Source organism: Phragmites australis, chromosome 4 (genome assembly GCF_958298935.1).
Source record: "Phragmites australis chromosome 4, lpPhrAust1.1, whole genome shotgun sequence".
In the NCBI taxonomy this organism is placed as follows: domain Eukaryota; kingdom Viridiplantae; phylum Streptophyta; class Magnoliopsida; order Poales; family Poaceae; genus Phragmites; species Phragmites australis.
In genome coordinates this window covers 13,826,034-13,843,262 of record NC_084924.1, presented here as the reverse complement: position 1 = coordinate 13,843,262, position 17,229 = coordinate 13,826,034, and the positions used below count along the sequence as shown (strand labels likewise).

The following is a 17,229-nucleotide window of genomic DNA, read 5'->3' as shown; positions in this document are numbered from 1 at the left end:
AATTTTATAAAAAATGCGCGCGTATGTGTCAAGTGAAGGGCGTGTTTGGCACAGCTCCACTTTAGCTCTTTCAGCTCTGTTCTAAAAACATAGTGGAGCAAATCTATCGTGAAGCTCTAGCTGGCAGTGAAGGTGTCTGGTTAATAGGATGGCTTCAGATCCAGAAATGAGAGGTTTTTTAGAGTAATTGCAAATAGTATACTTATGGTGTTGTGTGTACACTATTTTTTGCACGCTTCTAGAGAAAGGCACATATTCTGAATTTATTTATTCTTGTAATTACTCAAATGCCACCATATTCCAAACTTTTGCTTTGCGGTGAGTGTTTGTATCTTCACATCTGCATCCCTTAAACCTGACGAAGGCATAACTCTTCTAAAGCTCAAGACAATAAATTCCAAAGATCACTAAAATCAAGTAACCAAATTAGGAAACCAGGTAACATCCAGAAAAGTTCCCTGATAGTGAAGACCAATTACATGAAGTTCAATAATAATATAAACAATAGTATCATTATTGCATCATACATATATAAATAAAATTTTGTCATTTCAATACATCAGGCAACATAATGACATACTACATGCTCATCCAAGCAATTCAACCTCAAAATGAGCATGCTACAAGATTCAAAAGTTACAGTTGATGATTCGCTATATCAACTTTCTACCCAATAGTTTTCTCAAACATCTGTTGCTTTATATACCTTATGTGGGCCAGTGGGTGGGGGCACCCTGACCGTTTTGTTGGTGGGATTGTGTCAAACAATATACAACAATCTGTCGTAACTTACCATCATCATCTGTGATTGCTATCCAGAATGAAGGAAATGAGTAAAACGATAGGAGCATCTGTTCTGAGACTGGTTAGCATGTCTTTGGTGAAAATACTCAATCCAGTCGAGCGCATTGTGAAACAAATAAAATAGGAAAAAACTTTCGAAAAGTGAAAGAAACCGCATTGAATTTCTTTTGATGATTTGAGCACCCACATCATCAATCGAAAAGAAAAGACAGCATAACAAATCTTTTACTGTGTATAATTGTTATTTAACAATTGAATCAGTGCATTGTGAACAATATAGAGCAGAAGCAAAACAATGCATAGGGTTAAACATTACATACTTTATGGTGCGGCCATAGCAAGCATCTACGGGTAAAAGGAGAAAGGAAGGAACCAGCACGGCACATACCGACGGCGAAGATGCAGGTGAGACTACTTGAATTGAGATTTAAGAAAGCAAAGCTGAAGTAAGATTTGATTTGGGCCGGGAGTAGAGAGAGAGAGCTTATGGGATTGAACTGTGTTTGAAGCTACCCATCAATAATTAAGGTACACTAGTAATGGCAAACATAGAAGGTCGGAATGCATGCAAGTTTAGCAACAGTAGCGAGTTCCCAATCTGCCATTCTCAATCAGTATAGCCAGAAAGTTGTATCAAGCAGGTTTTCTTAAAATCAGGATGTATTTGCATCGCAGAATAACACTGAATAACATCGCGATAGGTCGTATGGATAAACAGGCAAGGCTCAGCTTAAAATTTTAAATATAAGTTAATCTTCATAAGAGCTTTTTCTAAGGACGAGGTATAGCGTATAAGGAAAATTGCCATTTGTAATAAGATATAACTATTATATGAATAGTTAGACAAATGCCAACTCGAAGAAATGGCAAGGGTAGTAGAGTTTGTGGACGAACCACCAACGCGAACCAGTGTGTCAGTAGCGCACAACATCAATTGTCAGACTCAATGCATTGGAGCAAAATACGCCATCTACAGCAGCAGTTAACGCACTACACCTTGAGTATTGTGTCCATAAGATCCATACGACACAGAAAATACCAAACAATTCCTAAGACGTACTCCATCCGATTGTAAATGTAGGTCGTTTTAGACTTGTGCATAAGGATTAAGAAAGTAGATGAAATGACCTTGTTACCTTTTATTTATTCTGCATTGGAAAAGATAACTTATTCATTTATGAGAGTGGTAGCATTTATTAAACAAGAGCAAGATAGGAACAAAAGAGAAAAAATACATAGAAGTTCGATAATAACTTATACTCCCTCCGATTACAAATATAGGTCGTTTTAGATATATGCATAAGGATTAAGAAAGTAGATCAAATAACCTTATTGCCCTTCATTTATTCTGTATTGGAAAAGATAATTTATTTATTTGTGAGAGTGGTAGTATTTATTAAACAAGGGCAAGACGGGAACAAAAGAGAAAAAATATATAAAAGTTTGTGAATAACTTATATTTAGAGAATAGTTAAGGAGGCTAAAATAACCTACATTTATAATCAGAAAGAATATTTAGAGAATAATTAAAAATATTAAAATAACCTATATTTACGATCAGAAGAAGTCCTATGTTTCTACAGCAGCAGCTAACGCACTACACCTTGAACACTGTGTGTACATCAATGCAGTGCAACAACGGCAATCGACGAGGCACTGAAACACTACAAGTCAGATCCAACAGCAAACCGTCAGACATATAATGCAGCTACCTAACAATCGATCCGCACCAAGCGATTCAATCGCCACCAGGACACGCACATAACAAGTACGAATCCCCCCTATGCCGTAGCAGTTCACACGCAGTAGCGGTTAAGTAGTTAAAACTGTTAGTCGGCTCTATGGAATCGATTCTATGGAGTTGACTGATCTATCAATTAATAGAGTTAAGGTGTTTGAAAAGACTCGTCTAGATTTATGATGAAGTTCAAAGTTAGAGTCATCCTAAACATATCCTAAGTTTCACCACAAGAACCTAAAAAACTGAACTAAGTTCGCCTTTCGCCTCTGTTCTTGCGTAGGCGATTCCCCCTCACTCGCAGCCCCTCTCGTCTGTCCTGATTGCCGGCTCCCTGCTTGCACTTGCAAGCTGGGCTGCTCGCCGGCTTCCGCTGCATGGCCGTTTGCTAGGCGACAGGGCCCACGTTGCGCTGCTCGGGCTAGGCCTCGGCTGCCACATTGCGAAGCGGACCGAAATAAGAAGCCTTAAAGCAGCGGAGAGACCACTAGCACGGGGACCAAATCGTATAATAATGGAATAATAAAGTCAACAAGTTGATGTCTACTTGTAAGTTGTTTGCTTTTTTTTACAAACACCAGTATAACTTGTAGGTATTTGTATATACTCATACTACTATATGTATATATTCACGTAACCTCAATTGTTGATGAGTATATTATCTGCCATTGGAAAAAAAAATTATCATGATAAGATACGTCAGGAGCAAATTTAGAGTTTAATCTATAATAAATAAAGAATACAATTAACTCCCACTAACAAAAAGCACTGGCTCTCTTTATCACGCTTTTGCTCTGATCATCGACCAAAATATTGGATTTTGCATGTGGCTTTTAAGCTCATCCTGGCGCTGAAGCACAGGAGTTTCGCCGGCGGCCCGATTTCCCCGGGATATAGTATGCACGTACGTGCTGCTGCGTCTTCAAGACTGAGCCGGCATACGAACGCAGCAAAGATTGTGCAATCAAAGCCACTCGTGCATAAATGCAAAGCACGGGCATACGGCCCGTATCTAGCACGATATTTCCCCGTATGATGTCGCAAACGGTAAAGTTAAGGCATCTCCCATGACTAGATAGCTGCTATCTATTATTAAGAGAATATACTTTTTAATGTTACAATTAATACAATTATTTATATTTTATAGAGAATAGATACGAGCAAGTAATAGCTCTAGGAGAGGAAAGAAGAATGACTAGTACTTGTAAGTCACTTTAGTACCTCTCTCCTGTGAGGTAGTAAGAATTATAAAAAATGTATTGTCTTAGCTAAGAGATAGTAACTATTTATAACTGTAGAGATCGAGTGTGGACTTTCGTCTTTATCAACCTGCGGCTAAGGAGAATCAAGCTCCATTTAGTGGTTAAGATACCCTGATGCATACTTGCTTGTGAGGAACGGTGATATCTTAGATAAATTAGAACACTTAGAAACCTAAACCAAATTGGTTCTAAAAACTTTATAAGATAAATATATCTTAATTTCTATCTAAATGCGCTCTAAATTTATCTAGTGTCTAGTCTATCGCTTAAAAAGATTGCAACCTACTCTAGCAATGTAAATTATAAATATGTAAATACGGAAATATAAATAAGATAGAGAGATAAACTCGGTACAAAGGATTTTTATCCCGTGTTATTGATGGCATAAATGTCACCTTTAATCCACATTGGAGCTTCATAAAAGAAATGCTTCTGATTGTCAAGTCTCTTCCGATCATCGCTCTTAAGCTACCAAGTCACTAAGATAAGGTCTCAAGCACGATAAGCTATCAAGCCACTAAAGCAAGGTCTCACTACTAGTCTCTCTTCCGATCACTTACCGCTATAATCACTTCGGAGCTTGAGCCACCAAAGCAAAGTCTTTACGTCCCCATACATGTGTCATGCCGCCGCTCCACACCAAGTCGAATGGTCAACAAGCATAAGCCACCAAGGCCTAAAATACCAACGAGTCACCAAGACTCCAAGGCGCCGACGTACCACTCTGTATAAGTTAGGATCACTCATTGATCCTTTCTTCAAGCTGTAACATCTAGTTACAACTCACTCTAGACCTATAAGCACTAATCACTTGTTAATCTTATGCTTAACTGCCTTAGATTATCACTTTAAGCACTTTAGTGGCTTGAATGTCTTCTCAAATGTGTATGAGCTTTTTCTAGACTCTAGCAGTATGTCACACTTTCAAATGACTGAGTGGATGGGTATTTATAGCCTTAAATCCGTTAACTAGCTATTTTTCTAATGGCTCAAAAAAGTTGTTAATACCGGATGATCCGGTGAGAACAATAGTACTAACATCGGATCATTAGATGAGTACAACCTTAGAAACTAATTGTTGGACCTCCACTCAATGCCTCTATGAACACCGGACACTCTAGTGTGCCTTCAAATCCATCACCGGACCTTCTGATAAGTTATCTTGAGTCATCCGAGTATTTGTAGCCTCTCTGTGTAAAATGCTCTGGTACATTCATCCTCAGAGCACCAGACCTTCCGGTAGGTTGGTCTTCATTCTTCAACACTTACAGTAGCCTCTACTAGAAATGCTCTGGTGCTATAATTCGGTGTGCATAATCAGGCACCGGACCATCCGGTGGGTTGGTCTTCAATCTTTTGCACTTGCATTATTCTCTGCAAGAAATACTCTGGTGTTACCCAGTGTAGATCACTGAACTATCCGATGAGGTCCACAGCCTTCTCCCCCCTTGTCAGAAATACTCCGGTGATTTCAACACACAGAGTACTAGACCATCCAATGAAATCATCAGCCTTCACTTTGCTTCTAGACAAAATACTTCGGTAAGTTTAACCCATGAACACCGGACCATCCGGTAAAGTCAATTCTCCTGTAACTTCTCTAATTCAGTCAATCTTTGTCCCGGCTGTGGTGGCTTCTTGATGTATTGCATCAATAAGATCTACTGACATATGTTCTTGATGAACATGTTAGTCTCAATGACCATATTGTCGTTAATCACCAAAATCACAATCATAGCCTAATAGGGCTATTTTCGCTATAACCTCTCACTTTTTGGTGATCGATGACAACACAACCAAAGCAAGTGGTAAATAAGAAATGATATCAATCGTAAAGAGCACAAAACCTTACCACATTACTTAGATGCATGTTCTTACCATTTAGTCCCCCTTTATTATGACTTCCATTTCTCCATTATCACTATATCCCTTGATCGACTCATGTAAAAACTTCTACTCCTTTGTCAACCTAGGTGTCTCATGTTGCTTCTTGTATCTTCTTCTTCACATTTGTCAACTTCGGTATTCTTAGACATCTTATATCTTACTTCTTGCTTTGATCATCAAACTTCTCCCTCTTTATCAACTATCTCAAAAAGAGCTACAAACATATGTTGAACTCGAGGAAGAACGTTAGAGCATATAGGAGAGAGATTCATAAATCATGATCCAATGAAATAATACCAATTAAAATGATATACCAATTGTAAGTATATGAGGTATTGATATCAATTTGAAAAAGATAAAAAAGGATCATAATTCATGAAACTCACATGATATAATCTAAATTCCTCCTATACGTGTCATACATATAATGAGACCCACTTATGAATACCACTTGTAGGAATATAGCAATATATGCATATCTAGACAATAAGTAGAGGTAGAAAGTTTAAGTCATATCATTAATGGAGGTAGCTTGAATATAGAAATGAATTGACAATGATACCAATTGAAGTATTTAAGTATCGCATACCTCCGGGGACATGTTGATTTCTTTATAAGACTACAAAAGATGCATCTAGCAACTAATGTTAGTCTCAAAATCATAATCCATAGGATATACTCCCCCTAAATGTGTGCATACTAGTTTTAAATACTTACGAGACATGCACTTATTTTTTATAACAATGGGAAGGATACCCTATAGATTGGTTCATGACACATAAAAGATACCAACTATAAAACTAGTATCATGAAAAAAGCTTACAACTAATAAACCATATAGGTTGCTCATAAGAAAGAGAGAAACACAAGCAGCATACCATATAAAAACCTATACTAGACATTACAATAAATTGAAATAAGCATATGCAATCCTGAACAAGGCAAATGAGCTATAAAAATTGAAAGATTTTGCATATAGCTCCATTACTCATTAACTTTGGATAAGAATTTAGGTATATGATGATCATGATCTTCATCAAAGCACCAAATCTTATACACTTGAATTATTTGTTTTAACCTTCACTTCATTTTGTGAGTCAAGTCTCCAAATCTCTATAGGCACCTCGGGTTTCAAGTCTTCTTTAGAACACAAACCGATTAGGACCCTTTCATATTGGTGATGACTTCATTAGCACCCAAATAGGTTGGTTCCATCCCCATTCCTTTCTCTCAATCTTGTGCATAACCACCTTACCATTATCCTTCTTATTGAGCTTGTAATGATTGTTCTTGGTCTTGATCTTATAGTTGGGCTTGGTGTAGAAGGTGGAGGTCTTATTTGAAAGGTACCTTGCTTTCTTCTTTTCCTTGATCTCCTTCTTGACTTACTTGCATTGGAAAAATGTGTGACCTTCTGGATGATATTTGAAGCGTGTCATAGTGGACCCCCCCCCCCCACAAACTTCTTCACCATGGTAGCATAGTTATCTTAAGGAGATTAGGCATGGTTCTTGTCCTTTAATCTTATCAAGTCTTTTTTGAGCTTTTCGACTTCTTGCTTTAGCTCATCATTTTCTTGCGCAATGAGGTCATTAGATGGTTATACAAAAATATTCTCAATATATTTCTCATTGCAAAGGGGTTAGTATGATATATCAATTAAATAATTGCAAGAAGTAGACGTATCTACCTTAGGCTTGAAATTAAATAGAGAGGTAGATTGCTTTAAATGGGTCTTAGATTAAGATTCAATGCACTCAAATTTTACCTTAACCTCTTTTATGCTCTTTGTTTAGCAAATTTAATTTACTCAATAATTGCTCATAATTATAAACAAAGGTAGCATGCGCATTGAGGATATTAAATTTCTTAAGTTCTTTATATTATTTCTTAAGGGTCTTTTGTTGCTCATTGATCAAATGAAGGAGTTCATCATATAAAGGAGAATCCTCATCGGATTTATCATCACTTACATCGCTGCCTATACCTTTGGCTATAAGATACTTGTGTGATGATAGCTTATGCGATGATGACCTTGAGGAAGAGCTTCTCTTGGAGGAGTGGGTGGCGATGCTCTCATCACTTGAGCTAGAATCTTCATCGTCACTCACCTATCTTCCCATACTTGCAAATGCTTCTACTCTTCCCCTTGTCTCTCTATTGCTCTTGGTCTTCTTTTTCTTCTTGATGTAATCAATTCAGTTGACTAAGTCTTTTAAGGAGATTGAATGATCAATCTTGGCATTGATCCTCTTGATATTCTTTTCTACTTGTAACATGAGCTTGGACATCTTGGGATCAATTTCTTTATCGCTTGAAGTGTTTTAATCATTATCTTCATAACTCTCTTTATCTTTATCTTCATCTCCATCATCTTCTCTTGAGCTTGACTCTTGCTCTTGTCTTCTCATCTTCACCTTCAAATGTAGGTATGGTGCTTGCCTGCTTGTGAGGGCAAGGTTCTAGGTATCAAATGAGGTGGTAGGTTCAACCCCCATGTTCATGGTCATCTCATGGGTGATGATCTTGCCAAATACTTGATTTAGAGTTATCTTCTTGATGTCGTTGTTTTCATAGATGATGAAGACTATCAACTTGTACTTCAGAAGAAGAGTTTGAAATATTCTTCTCACCACTTGATCATAGTCAATTAGCGTCAAACCTAGTGCATTGATCTCATTGATAAGAATATTCAAATATGAGTACATGTCATTAGTATTTTTATGGGAAAATTATTTGATACTATTAGTAGCAAGTACATGATATTTCTCATTACGCACATCTTTTGTGCTTCATGTATTTCAATGAGACTATTCCAAATATCATGTGCATTAGTGGAAGAATAAATATAATTAAATACATCAACATTTAAATATAACAAAAGGATACTCTTGGTCAATGATCTAATCATCTCTGCTTGTTGGTGATGCGAGATCTCATCTCATCTTCGGTGACACTTCAAACATCTAGACCCTTGGCTTGCAAATAACAAAATATTAGAATTTTTCAATAGGAGAAATTAGTTCCATCGAAATATGGAGCGCTATGGTTATCCATCCCAACCCCAGACGTCACAACTCTAGTATGTTAAGCTTATCAAGAACACATGACTCTGATACCAATTATGAGGAACGGTGACATCCTAAGAGACGGGTGAATTAGAACACTTAAACATAGACCAAATTGGCTTCAAAACTTTAACAAGATAAATCTATCTCAATTTCTATCTAAATATGTTCTAGGTTTATCTAGTGTGCCTACTTTATCGCTCAAGATGATTGTAACCTACTCTAGCAAGGTAAATAGCAATCATATAAATGTGGATACGTAAATAAAGTAGAGACACAAACTCGGTACAAAGGATTTTTATCCTGTGGTATCGATGGTATGAATGTCACCTCTAATTCACGTTGGAGCTCCACAAAGGATATGCTCTCGATCGTCAAGTCTCTTCTGGTCATGGCTATTGAGCTATCAAGTCACCAAGACAAGGTCTCAAGCACGATGAGCCACCAAGCCACCAAGATAAGGTCTCATCACTAGCCTCTTTTTTGGTCACTTACCATCGTAATCATTTCGGAGCTTGAGACACTAAGGCAAGAATCTCCGTGTCCTCATACACGTATCTTGTCGTCGTTGTACACCAAGTTGAAGAGTAACAAGCTTGAGCCACCAAGGCCCAAGATGCTGGCAAGTCACTAAGACTCCAAGATACCGACATACCGCTTGGTACAAGTTATGATCACTTCTTGATCTCTTATTCAAGCTGTAGCACATATCTACAACTCACTCTAAGCCTATAAGCATTAATCACTCAGTAATCTTGTGTTTAATTATCTTGGATGATCACTTTAAGCACTTTGGTGGCTTAGATATCTTATTAAATGTGTATGAGCTTCCTCTAAACTCTAGTAGCATGTCACACTTTCAAATGACTGAGTGGAGGGGTATTTATAGCCTCAAACTCATAAACTAGCTATTTTTCTACGACTTAAAAGCTGTTAACACGAATGATCCGGTGAGAACAATAGTACTAACACCGAATCATCCGATGAGTACAACCTCAGAAGCTAGCCGTTGAACTTCCACTCAAAGCCTCTATAAACATCGGATACTCCGATGTGCCTTCAAATCTATCACCAGATGTTTCGATAAGTTATCTTGAACCATCCGAGCCTTTGCAGCATCTTTGTGTAAAATGCTTCGGTGCATTCATCCTCAGAGAACCAGACCTTTCGTGGGTTATTCTTTATTTTTCAACACTTGTAGTCGCCTCTGTAAAAATACTCCGGTGTTATAATCTGGTGTGCACAAACCAAACATCGGATCCTCCGGTTGGTTGATCTTCAATCTTCTGCACTTGCATTATTCTCTACAGAAAATACTCCGGTGTTACCTAGTGCAGATCATCGTACTATCCAGTAAGGTACTCGGCCTTCTTCTCTTTTATCAGAAATATTCCCGTGATTCAACACAGAGTAGCAATCATCTGATGAAATTATCAATATTCACTTTGCCTCTAGATAAAATACTTCTGTAAGTTCAATCCCTAAACACCGTACCATTTGGTGAAATCAATTCTCATAAGACTTCTCCAATTCAATCAATCTTTATCCTAACTACAATAGTATTTTAATGTATTATATACATTAGAGCTACTAACATATATTTTTGATAAATATATTAATTCTAATAATTATATTATTATTAATTATTAAAATTATAATTATGATGTAATAACACGTAGCCTGCGCCGCGCTGCTCTGCTATGCTGCGCGCAATAACTCTGCTGCGGAGCACGGCAGGGTCAGATAGCCTCTCTTTCCGCAACGCCCCTGCGAGAGCGAGAACGAAAGCTAGACGAGACGACAAACGGGCACGGACAACCATCGCCATCGCCCATTAACTCGCATTCACGCCGGTCACAGGTAGGAGGAGAAGTACGACGACGAGCGCAGGCGCTCATCCCTGCGCACGGCGTCAACTCCCAATCCGGCATTAAACGGCGCCAGGAAACCATTGAGCGGCTCACATGATTGCAGCTGCGGCTGCGACGACTACGTTGCGCTTGCGCAATCAATGCATCCATGGACGGCACGGCACATTCAATCAGGGGATATTTCGAGTTGAATATAAGATCATCAAGAACCAGCTGAGGTACCACTGAACTGAAGATGCTTTCGATCAATTGTGGTAGGAGTTGTTCTACAGTAGCAGTATCATGTTCTATCGGGTGCCTGATCGACCATAAATTCCTAGTGACAGAATTGGGGGGCATGCATGCGGAGAAGAAATGACTATGAGAACCAAAAAGGCGCCTCCCCTATGTACCCAATTCGGTCCTTAGATCACCTTGGTCACATGTTGGAGACGTGAACGAACTCTAACTTTTACGTAGGATGACAATCAATCTTCTAGAGTACCCCTAGCTAGCTGCCCAGGAAGCCGACATTGAGGTCGATCCGCGGCTTCTTGTTCATGGCCGGCGCGGGGACGTGGGACTCGCACCGCGGGCACCGGGGGTCGCTCCGGGAGATGAGCACGTACAGGAAGCACCTGGGGCACGCCGCGGCCACCATCCCGCCGCCGGAGGGGGAGTCGCAGCCGTCGCCCTGTTCCACGGCGCCGTCGCCGCCGCGGCGCTTCACGGAGGACGTGGTGACGGACGACGACGATGGTGACGCGCCGGCGCCGGCGCCGCCGCCGGCGCCCGCGCCGCTGTGCTGCTGATGGTGCTGCTTGCCGCGCTCGAACCGCTCCAGGGCCGTCTTCACCTTCTCGATCGTGCACACGCTGTGGTACGTCGTGGTGGCGCCGCTGGAGGCCGCCGTGCTCGCTGCCAGCGCCGCCGTCGTCGCGGGGCAGGGTTTCGTGGCGGCGACGGGGAACAGGTTTAGGTCCCTCGGGGTCGGCGGGCACGCGTGCTTCTGCAGGGACAGCTTCCCGGGCTGCAACGCAAGGAGACAAGAATTAGCTACCTCTGCCCGTTTTGTTTCGTTTCCATGTTACAAATAATTTCGTAAGTGTAAGCTCTGCTCTAGAGATGCAACTTACTCTAAACAAGGTCGCTTCTATAACGTGGGAATTTTTATGATTCTTGTCGAGCAAGAGCAACTGTTTCATGTAAAATTCAGAATTCCAAAACGACCTCTCTTTTTTGTGTGTGATTCGTTCTAAAAAGACCTTAAGCAGAAGGAAAAACTGGACGTGTAGAGCAAACGAGTTTCAGAATCACACTTGCAACTTTATATTGGACTGGTAGCGCTTGTCCGTGTTGGAGGCCTTGGACTAGACTCTTCCACGTTACCTCTCCGCTTGGGGAAAACTGCCAACCAAAATACGCGAAAAAAGAGGACTTTTTTCGCATCCAGGCGCACTCTTCCAATGAAACATTTCTTGCTCTTATTTTGCACGACGCAAGAATCCATCACCTACCTTTCGCTCAAATTTCTTAGTCACTCGTCACATGAACGAAGCGAACTCACTCGAAAAAAGTAACTACGCAGACGGACCGATCCGAAGGCAAACACACGTGCCGCGGCAGGGAGGGAGAAGGGAACAAGAAAGCAGAGGCAGAAGCAGAGAGAGCTCAAACACGGGGGCTTACCAAGGCGTCATGCCTCGCGGGCGCGTCCCTGGCGTCGTCGGCGGCGGCGCACCCGCCGAGGAAGTCCCTGGTGACGAGGTCCGCCGCCCTGCCGCCGTTCGCTCCTCGAGCCATGAGCCCCACCGCGTCGGCCGCCATCTCCTCGCACAGCATGCAGCGAGGCCTCACAGCTGGTTACGGCTGCAGCTAAGCCACAGGTACACGGCGCAGCAACTCGCTGTTCTTGCACAGCCCACCCAACACGAAGCACACCTCAGGTAAGCGATCGAACTGCGGGGAAGGAGGCGGGGAAGGGGAACTCCTCGGAAAGGCAAGGCGAGCAGGGGTTTACCACTGGAACAGAGGATGGGAGGAGGGAATGATAAATGCCGGGAGGAAACGAGAGGGGGGTCGGGTTTTGGAGGCACATTAATTAAGATGTTGGAAAGGCAAGGCATGAGGACGAGATGTGCAATCAATGCGCGCCCGCTGTGTGATGGGGATGGACCAGCCTACTCCACTGACTGCTGCTGCGGCCTACTCCCCCCGCCTATCTCCTCTCGCATGGTCATGGAGACATCTTGTGTGTGTACAATAATTCCATACAAGACCAGGAATGGGAGCAGGCGTATTCAATTGAAGTAGCCGTAGCATACCACATCCAAGCTCCTCCTAGTAGCTGGAGGAGTATGAGGAATTGGGCTTGAGTGGGGATCACGGGGGACCCACTCCTTGAGATCTTCTTTGGGATCGGTAAACAATAGACCCACTACCCTGAAAAATATAGGAAGCCCATTTATAACCGAAATGACCTTACTAAATTATGATGATACTTTTGATAATTAATAATAATAATATACTCCCTCCTATACAAATGTAGATCGTTTTAGACTTATACACAAGTATAAAGAAAGTAGATCAAATAACCTTATTACCTCTTATTTATTTTGCATTGGAAAAGATAACTCATTTATTTGTGAGAATGATAGCATTTATTAAATAAGGGTAAGAAGGGAACAAAAGAGAAAAAAGCGCATAGAAGTTTGAGAATGACTTATATTTAGAGAATAGTTGAGAAGGCTAAAATGACTTACATTTGCAATCAGATGGAGTAGTTAATAAGACTAACATGTTTGTCAAAAATATATGTTAATAGGTCTTATGGATGCAATATATGAAGAAGTTAATGTAGTCGGGATAAAGTTGGACTGAATTGGAGAAGTCCTAAAAAGATTTGTCTCATGAGATGTTCCGATGTTCTGGGTGTTGAACTCACCGGAAGGTCTGGTGTTTGAGCAGAGTGCTCACCGAAGCAATTCTTCCAGAGAAGATGTTATGCTAAAGAATATGCTCACTGGATAGTCCAATGATTAGTGAGAGTTACACCAGAGTATTTTCAGATAAAAGAAGAGAAAGCTCAACCCATCGGATGGTCTGATGTTGAAAAGGATGGATGTATCAGAGTATTATTATTAGAGAAGGGTGCAGCCGCTGAAGATCGAAGGTTCAACACATCGGATGGTTCGATGAGAATGGAATAAACACCGAACAATACATCGGACAATGAATAGTGCAAAGAAGCAGAATGAAGTTCAATCCAACTGATAGTCCGGTGATGAAGGTTGTGTAACACCAGAGCATTATTTCCAGAGAGAGTTGTATTGGCTCGGTTGGCTGAAGACAACTCACCGGATAGTTCGATGATAGAGTGATATGCATCGAATGAATACACCGGATCAATTTACACAAAGAAGAAGAAAAGGCTCGCATAGCTCAGGATAACTAGCCGGATAGTCCGGTGATCGAGATAAAGTATAAACCGAAGTGTTCGGTGTTCATAGAGGCTTGAGTGGGGTTCCAATGGCTAGTTTGTGAGAGTGTACTCACCGGATTATTCGGTATTAGTACTACTGTTCTCACCGGATCATCCGGTTTTAACTGCTTTTTAGAGCTGTTGGGTTAACGGCTGGTGCGCGAGTTTGAGGCTGTAAATACCTACCCACACGTTATTTGAAGGTGCTGGACTCCAGAGAAGTTATTGTATACCTGAGAAGACATTCAAGCCACCAAAGTGCTTAAAGTCATCATCTAAGGCGATTAAGCACAAGATTAGAGAGTATTTAATACTTATAGGCCTAGAGAGAGTGTTGCTAGGTGATTGCTGCCTAGAGAGTGGATCAAGAAGTGATTCAACCTTGTACCAAGTATTACACCGGAACCTTAGAATCTTGTTGACTCGCCGGTAAGCTTGTTGACCCTTTGACTTGGTGTGAAGCGGTGACAAGGCAATTGTGTGAGGATGTAGAGACCTTTGCCTTGTGATCACAACGGCAAGAAACCGAAAGAGAGGCTAGTGATGAGACATGACCTTGGTGGTTTGGTGGTTCATCTGGGTGGAGACCTTGTCTTTGTGACTTGATGGCTCAAGAGTTGTGACCGGGTGCTAACCGGGAGCATATCCTTTGATGAAAAGCTTATGCAACATAAAAAGAAAGCTGTTGCAACTATTCAATTCATAGTTCGAACAATCAGAGAAAGCTATTGTAACATCAAGAAAGAATCATGCAACAAATTGGCTTACTTATTGCAACAATCGTAATCAATGTATGAAGCAATCAAAATTCAGTATACTAGAGTGAAACAAATCAGGTATTGCAACGTCATAAATCACATACTGCAACATAAAAAACATATATTGCAACAAACCCTAGTCCATGGATGTCCTCTGCTAGTCTCGACTCTCCAGTGAGGTACGCTGGAGGTCATTGGTTCTCCTGCAACCTCGACGACATGCCCCTGCAATGCTTGTCATGCTCCTCGGCCATATCTAGCAAAATCTTGTGAAGGAGAGAGAGAGGATGGGATGGACCTATTGCAGAAGTTGATACTCACTGGAGTGCTAGCTCCTAAGATGTGAGGGAGATGCCGTTGGGAGAGAGGGAGATGGTGGAAAAAAATAAGAGCAAGCTCTAGTTGTTGTCGATGAGCCACGCCGGGAAGTGCTCCACTTGTCATGATTGTTCATCGAACGGAGCTGAGACGAACCCTCTGACAAGCTCCCCGACGATAACACCGCGCTATTTGTAGTCGAGACCCACCACGCCGTTGACCCTCACCGCGCAGACCGCATGGCAGGGCGCTAGCCTGCCTTGTCGCGCCACCGTGGGTTGGCTTCCCACACCGCACGTTGACTCCAAGGCTTGCGCGGTTAACGATTTGCCCCTCTACAGGGATTGACGGGGATGGGATTGGCAATTGTTGTTTCTCTCTATATATTTGTTTTTTTTTAGAGAGGAGGTTTAGAAAGACAGAGAGGTGGCAGAGATAGGAGTTGACAACAATACAACTTAGATGTGGACGAAAATGGTACACGTAGTGTCCAATCGAAAGCGTTCGCCCGAATGTCTATATAGTAGCATTATCGTATTTTATTTCATACGGGACCTGCCTTCCCCAATTAGCATCGAAGCCACACGCTGCAGGTTTCAAGTTCGATGCCAATTTATCTGTTGTGGGCTCCGAATTTTTTCCGATATCACTCCCATGCGGTGGAAGGCCTAAGGGAATGTAAAATATGCCAAGGCTCGTACATAATAAAATATGGAAATACTTGCTTCCGAGCGTGCACGCAAATGACTTCCCGTCCACACACTCGGTGACACAATAGACGAAGATCCAGCGTGCAAATGTTTGATTTTGTTTGTTCCATTCGATTTGCTAAAAAATTCGCACTACTTTCTCTCAAATTTTACAATCTAGAGCCAACAAGCTTGTCTCAAAATTGGTTTACAACTGATCGGGCTAGTTTGTTGTTGTCGACAATTGATAAGTCGACTATGCAAATACTACTTATTTAAAGTACGAATATATGTTTATCAACTATGTGTATTAAAGAGAAGTACACGAAATTTTATACAGGTCCTGATCTCATGTCATGTTCAGTCTTGATTAATCTCAGAAAAAGACAATTATAATAGGGCGTGTCTAGATTTAGTTCTAAGGATCGCGATAGGTTCTGTCATGTTCTAAGTTATAAAGCTTATATCGGAAGAATTTAATCGTGACTCGAATCTGTTGTGAATCTTAATGGGTTGTTTCTGCATCTATCTAACTAGACTTATTTTATATTGCTTATCTAGCTTTCTGGCTTCTCTTATTTCTCCTATATCCCTACACTCCCCTCTGGATATATCTCCTCCCCTCCTTATATAATTGGGTCAGAGGAACATACCATGCTCGGAGTCTCTAAGTGTAACATTCCTGAATTATATTATTTTTGAATATCTGGAAAACTCCTTCCTAATTCGGAGATAGTTTTCATGTAGAATACAATGAACTGGCTATAATATCAACACGTGCCTTAGTAACCTTATGGCAGTTATAAAACCTATCGTATCGAACTAACGACACATGTACAATGGATATATGTATATAGGATATACCATATATTCTAGTAAATTATTAATTATTAATTATCAAATCCTCATCAGCTGGCCCCAACTCTGCTTAGAAGAGGGTGACTAGATTATACATAGAGGATCTGAGCGCACTAGAACTCACCTAATCAAGAATAGTCTTTAACCAAACAATGTTCTTCCTAGTCGAGAATCATCTCTGAATGAACGTAATATTTTCTAGTCAAAAAACCTCCTCCAACCAAATAAAGTTCTACTTGTAAATGCCTTTCTAGTTAAGAATTACTTTCAACAATAGAAACATAAGGGTTACATTCTCTTTTTCTACGTCCTCAGAGAATATTGCATTAAATGTGTACGACTTTTGAGTGGGAGTTGAAACAATCATGATGTTTTATAAGAAGTGATTTGAAATTCAAAACACTAAGGACATCGTATATTGAAGCGGTAATGCCGATGTCTATTATGCAATCGTTGCCAAACCTCTCTCCCTTGTAAGTAGGAAAGGATCTTGATATTATCTTTATCCCTACTCTC

The 17,229-nt window shown here is 40.9% G+C and overlaps 1 protein-coding gene across 1 annotated transcript; it reads right to left on the bottom strand.

Annotated features, from left to right (window-relative positions):
* Positions 1–10,849: 10,849 nt before the first annotated feature.
* On the bottom strand, positions 10,850–12,675 carry LOC133915753 (uncharacterized). The gene is made up of 2 exons (XM_062359043.1): positions 12,299–12,675; positions 10,850–11,639 (listed from the first exon to the last, which is right to left on the bottom strand). Exons 1-2 carry the CDS (start codon positions 12,449–12,451, stop codon positions 11,121–11,123), a joined length of 672 nt encoding a protein of 223 aa, XP_062215027.1. The 5' UTR covers positions 12,452–12,675; the 3' UTR covers positions 10,850–11,120.
* Between the last annotated feature and the right edge of the window lie 4,554 nt (positions 12,676–17,229).

Coding starts and splice junctions, on each gene's coding strand:
- LOC133915753 (XM_062359043.1), bottom strand. CDS start 12,451: ATGCTGTGCGAGGAGATGGCGGCCGACGCGGTGGGGCTCATGGCTCGA. Junction 11,640..12,298: donor CCGCGAGGCATGACGCCTTG/GTAAGCCCCCGT, acceptor CTTGCGTTGCAG/CCCGGGAAGCTGTCCCTGCA.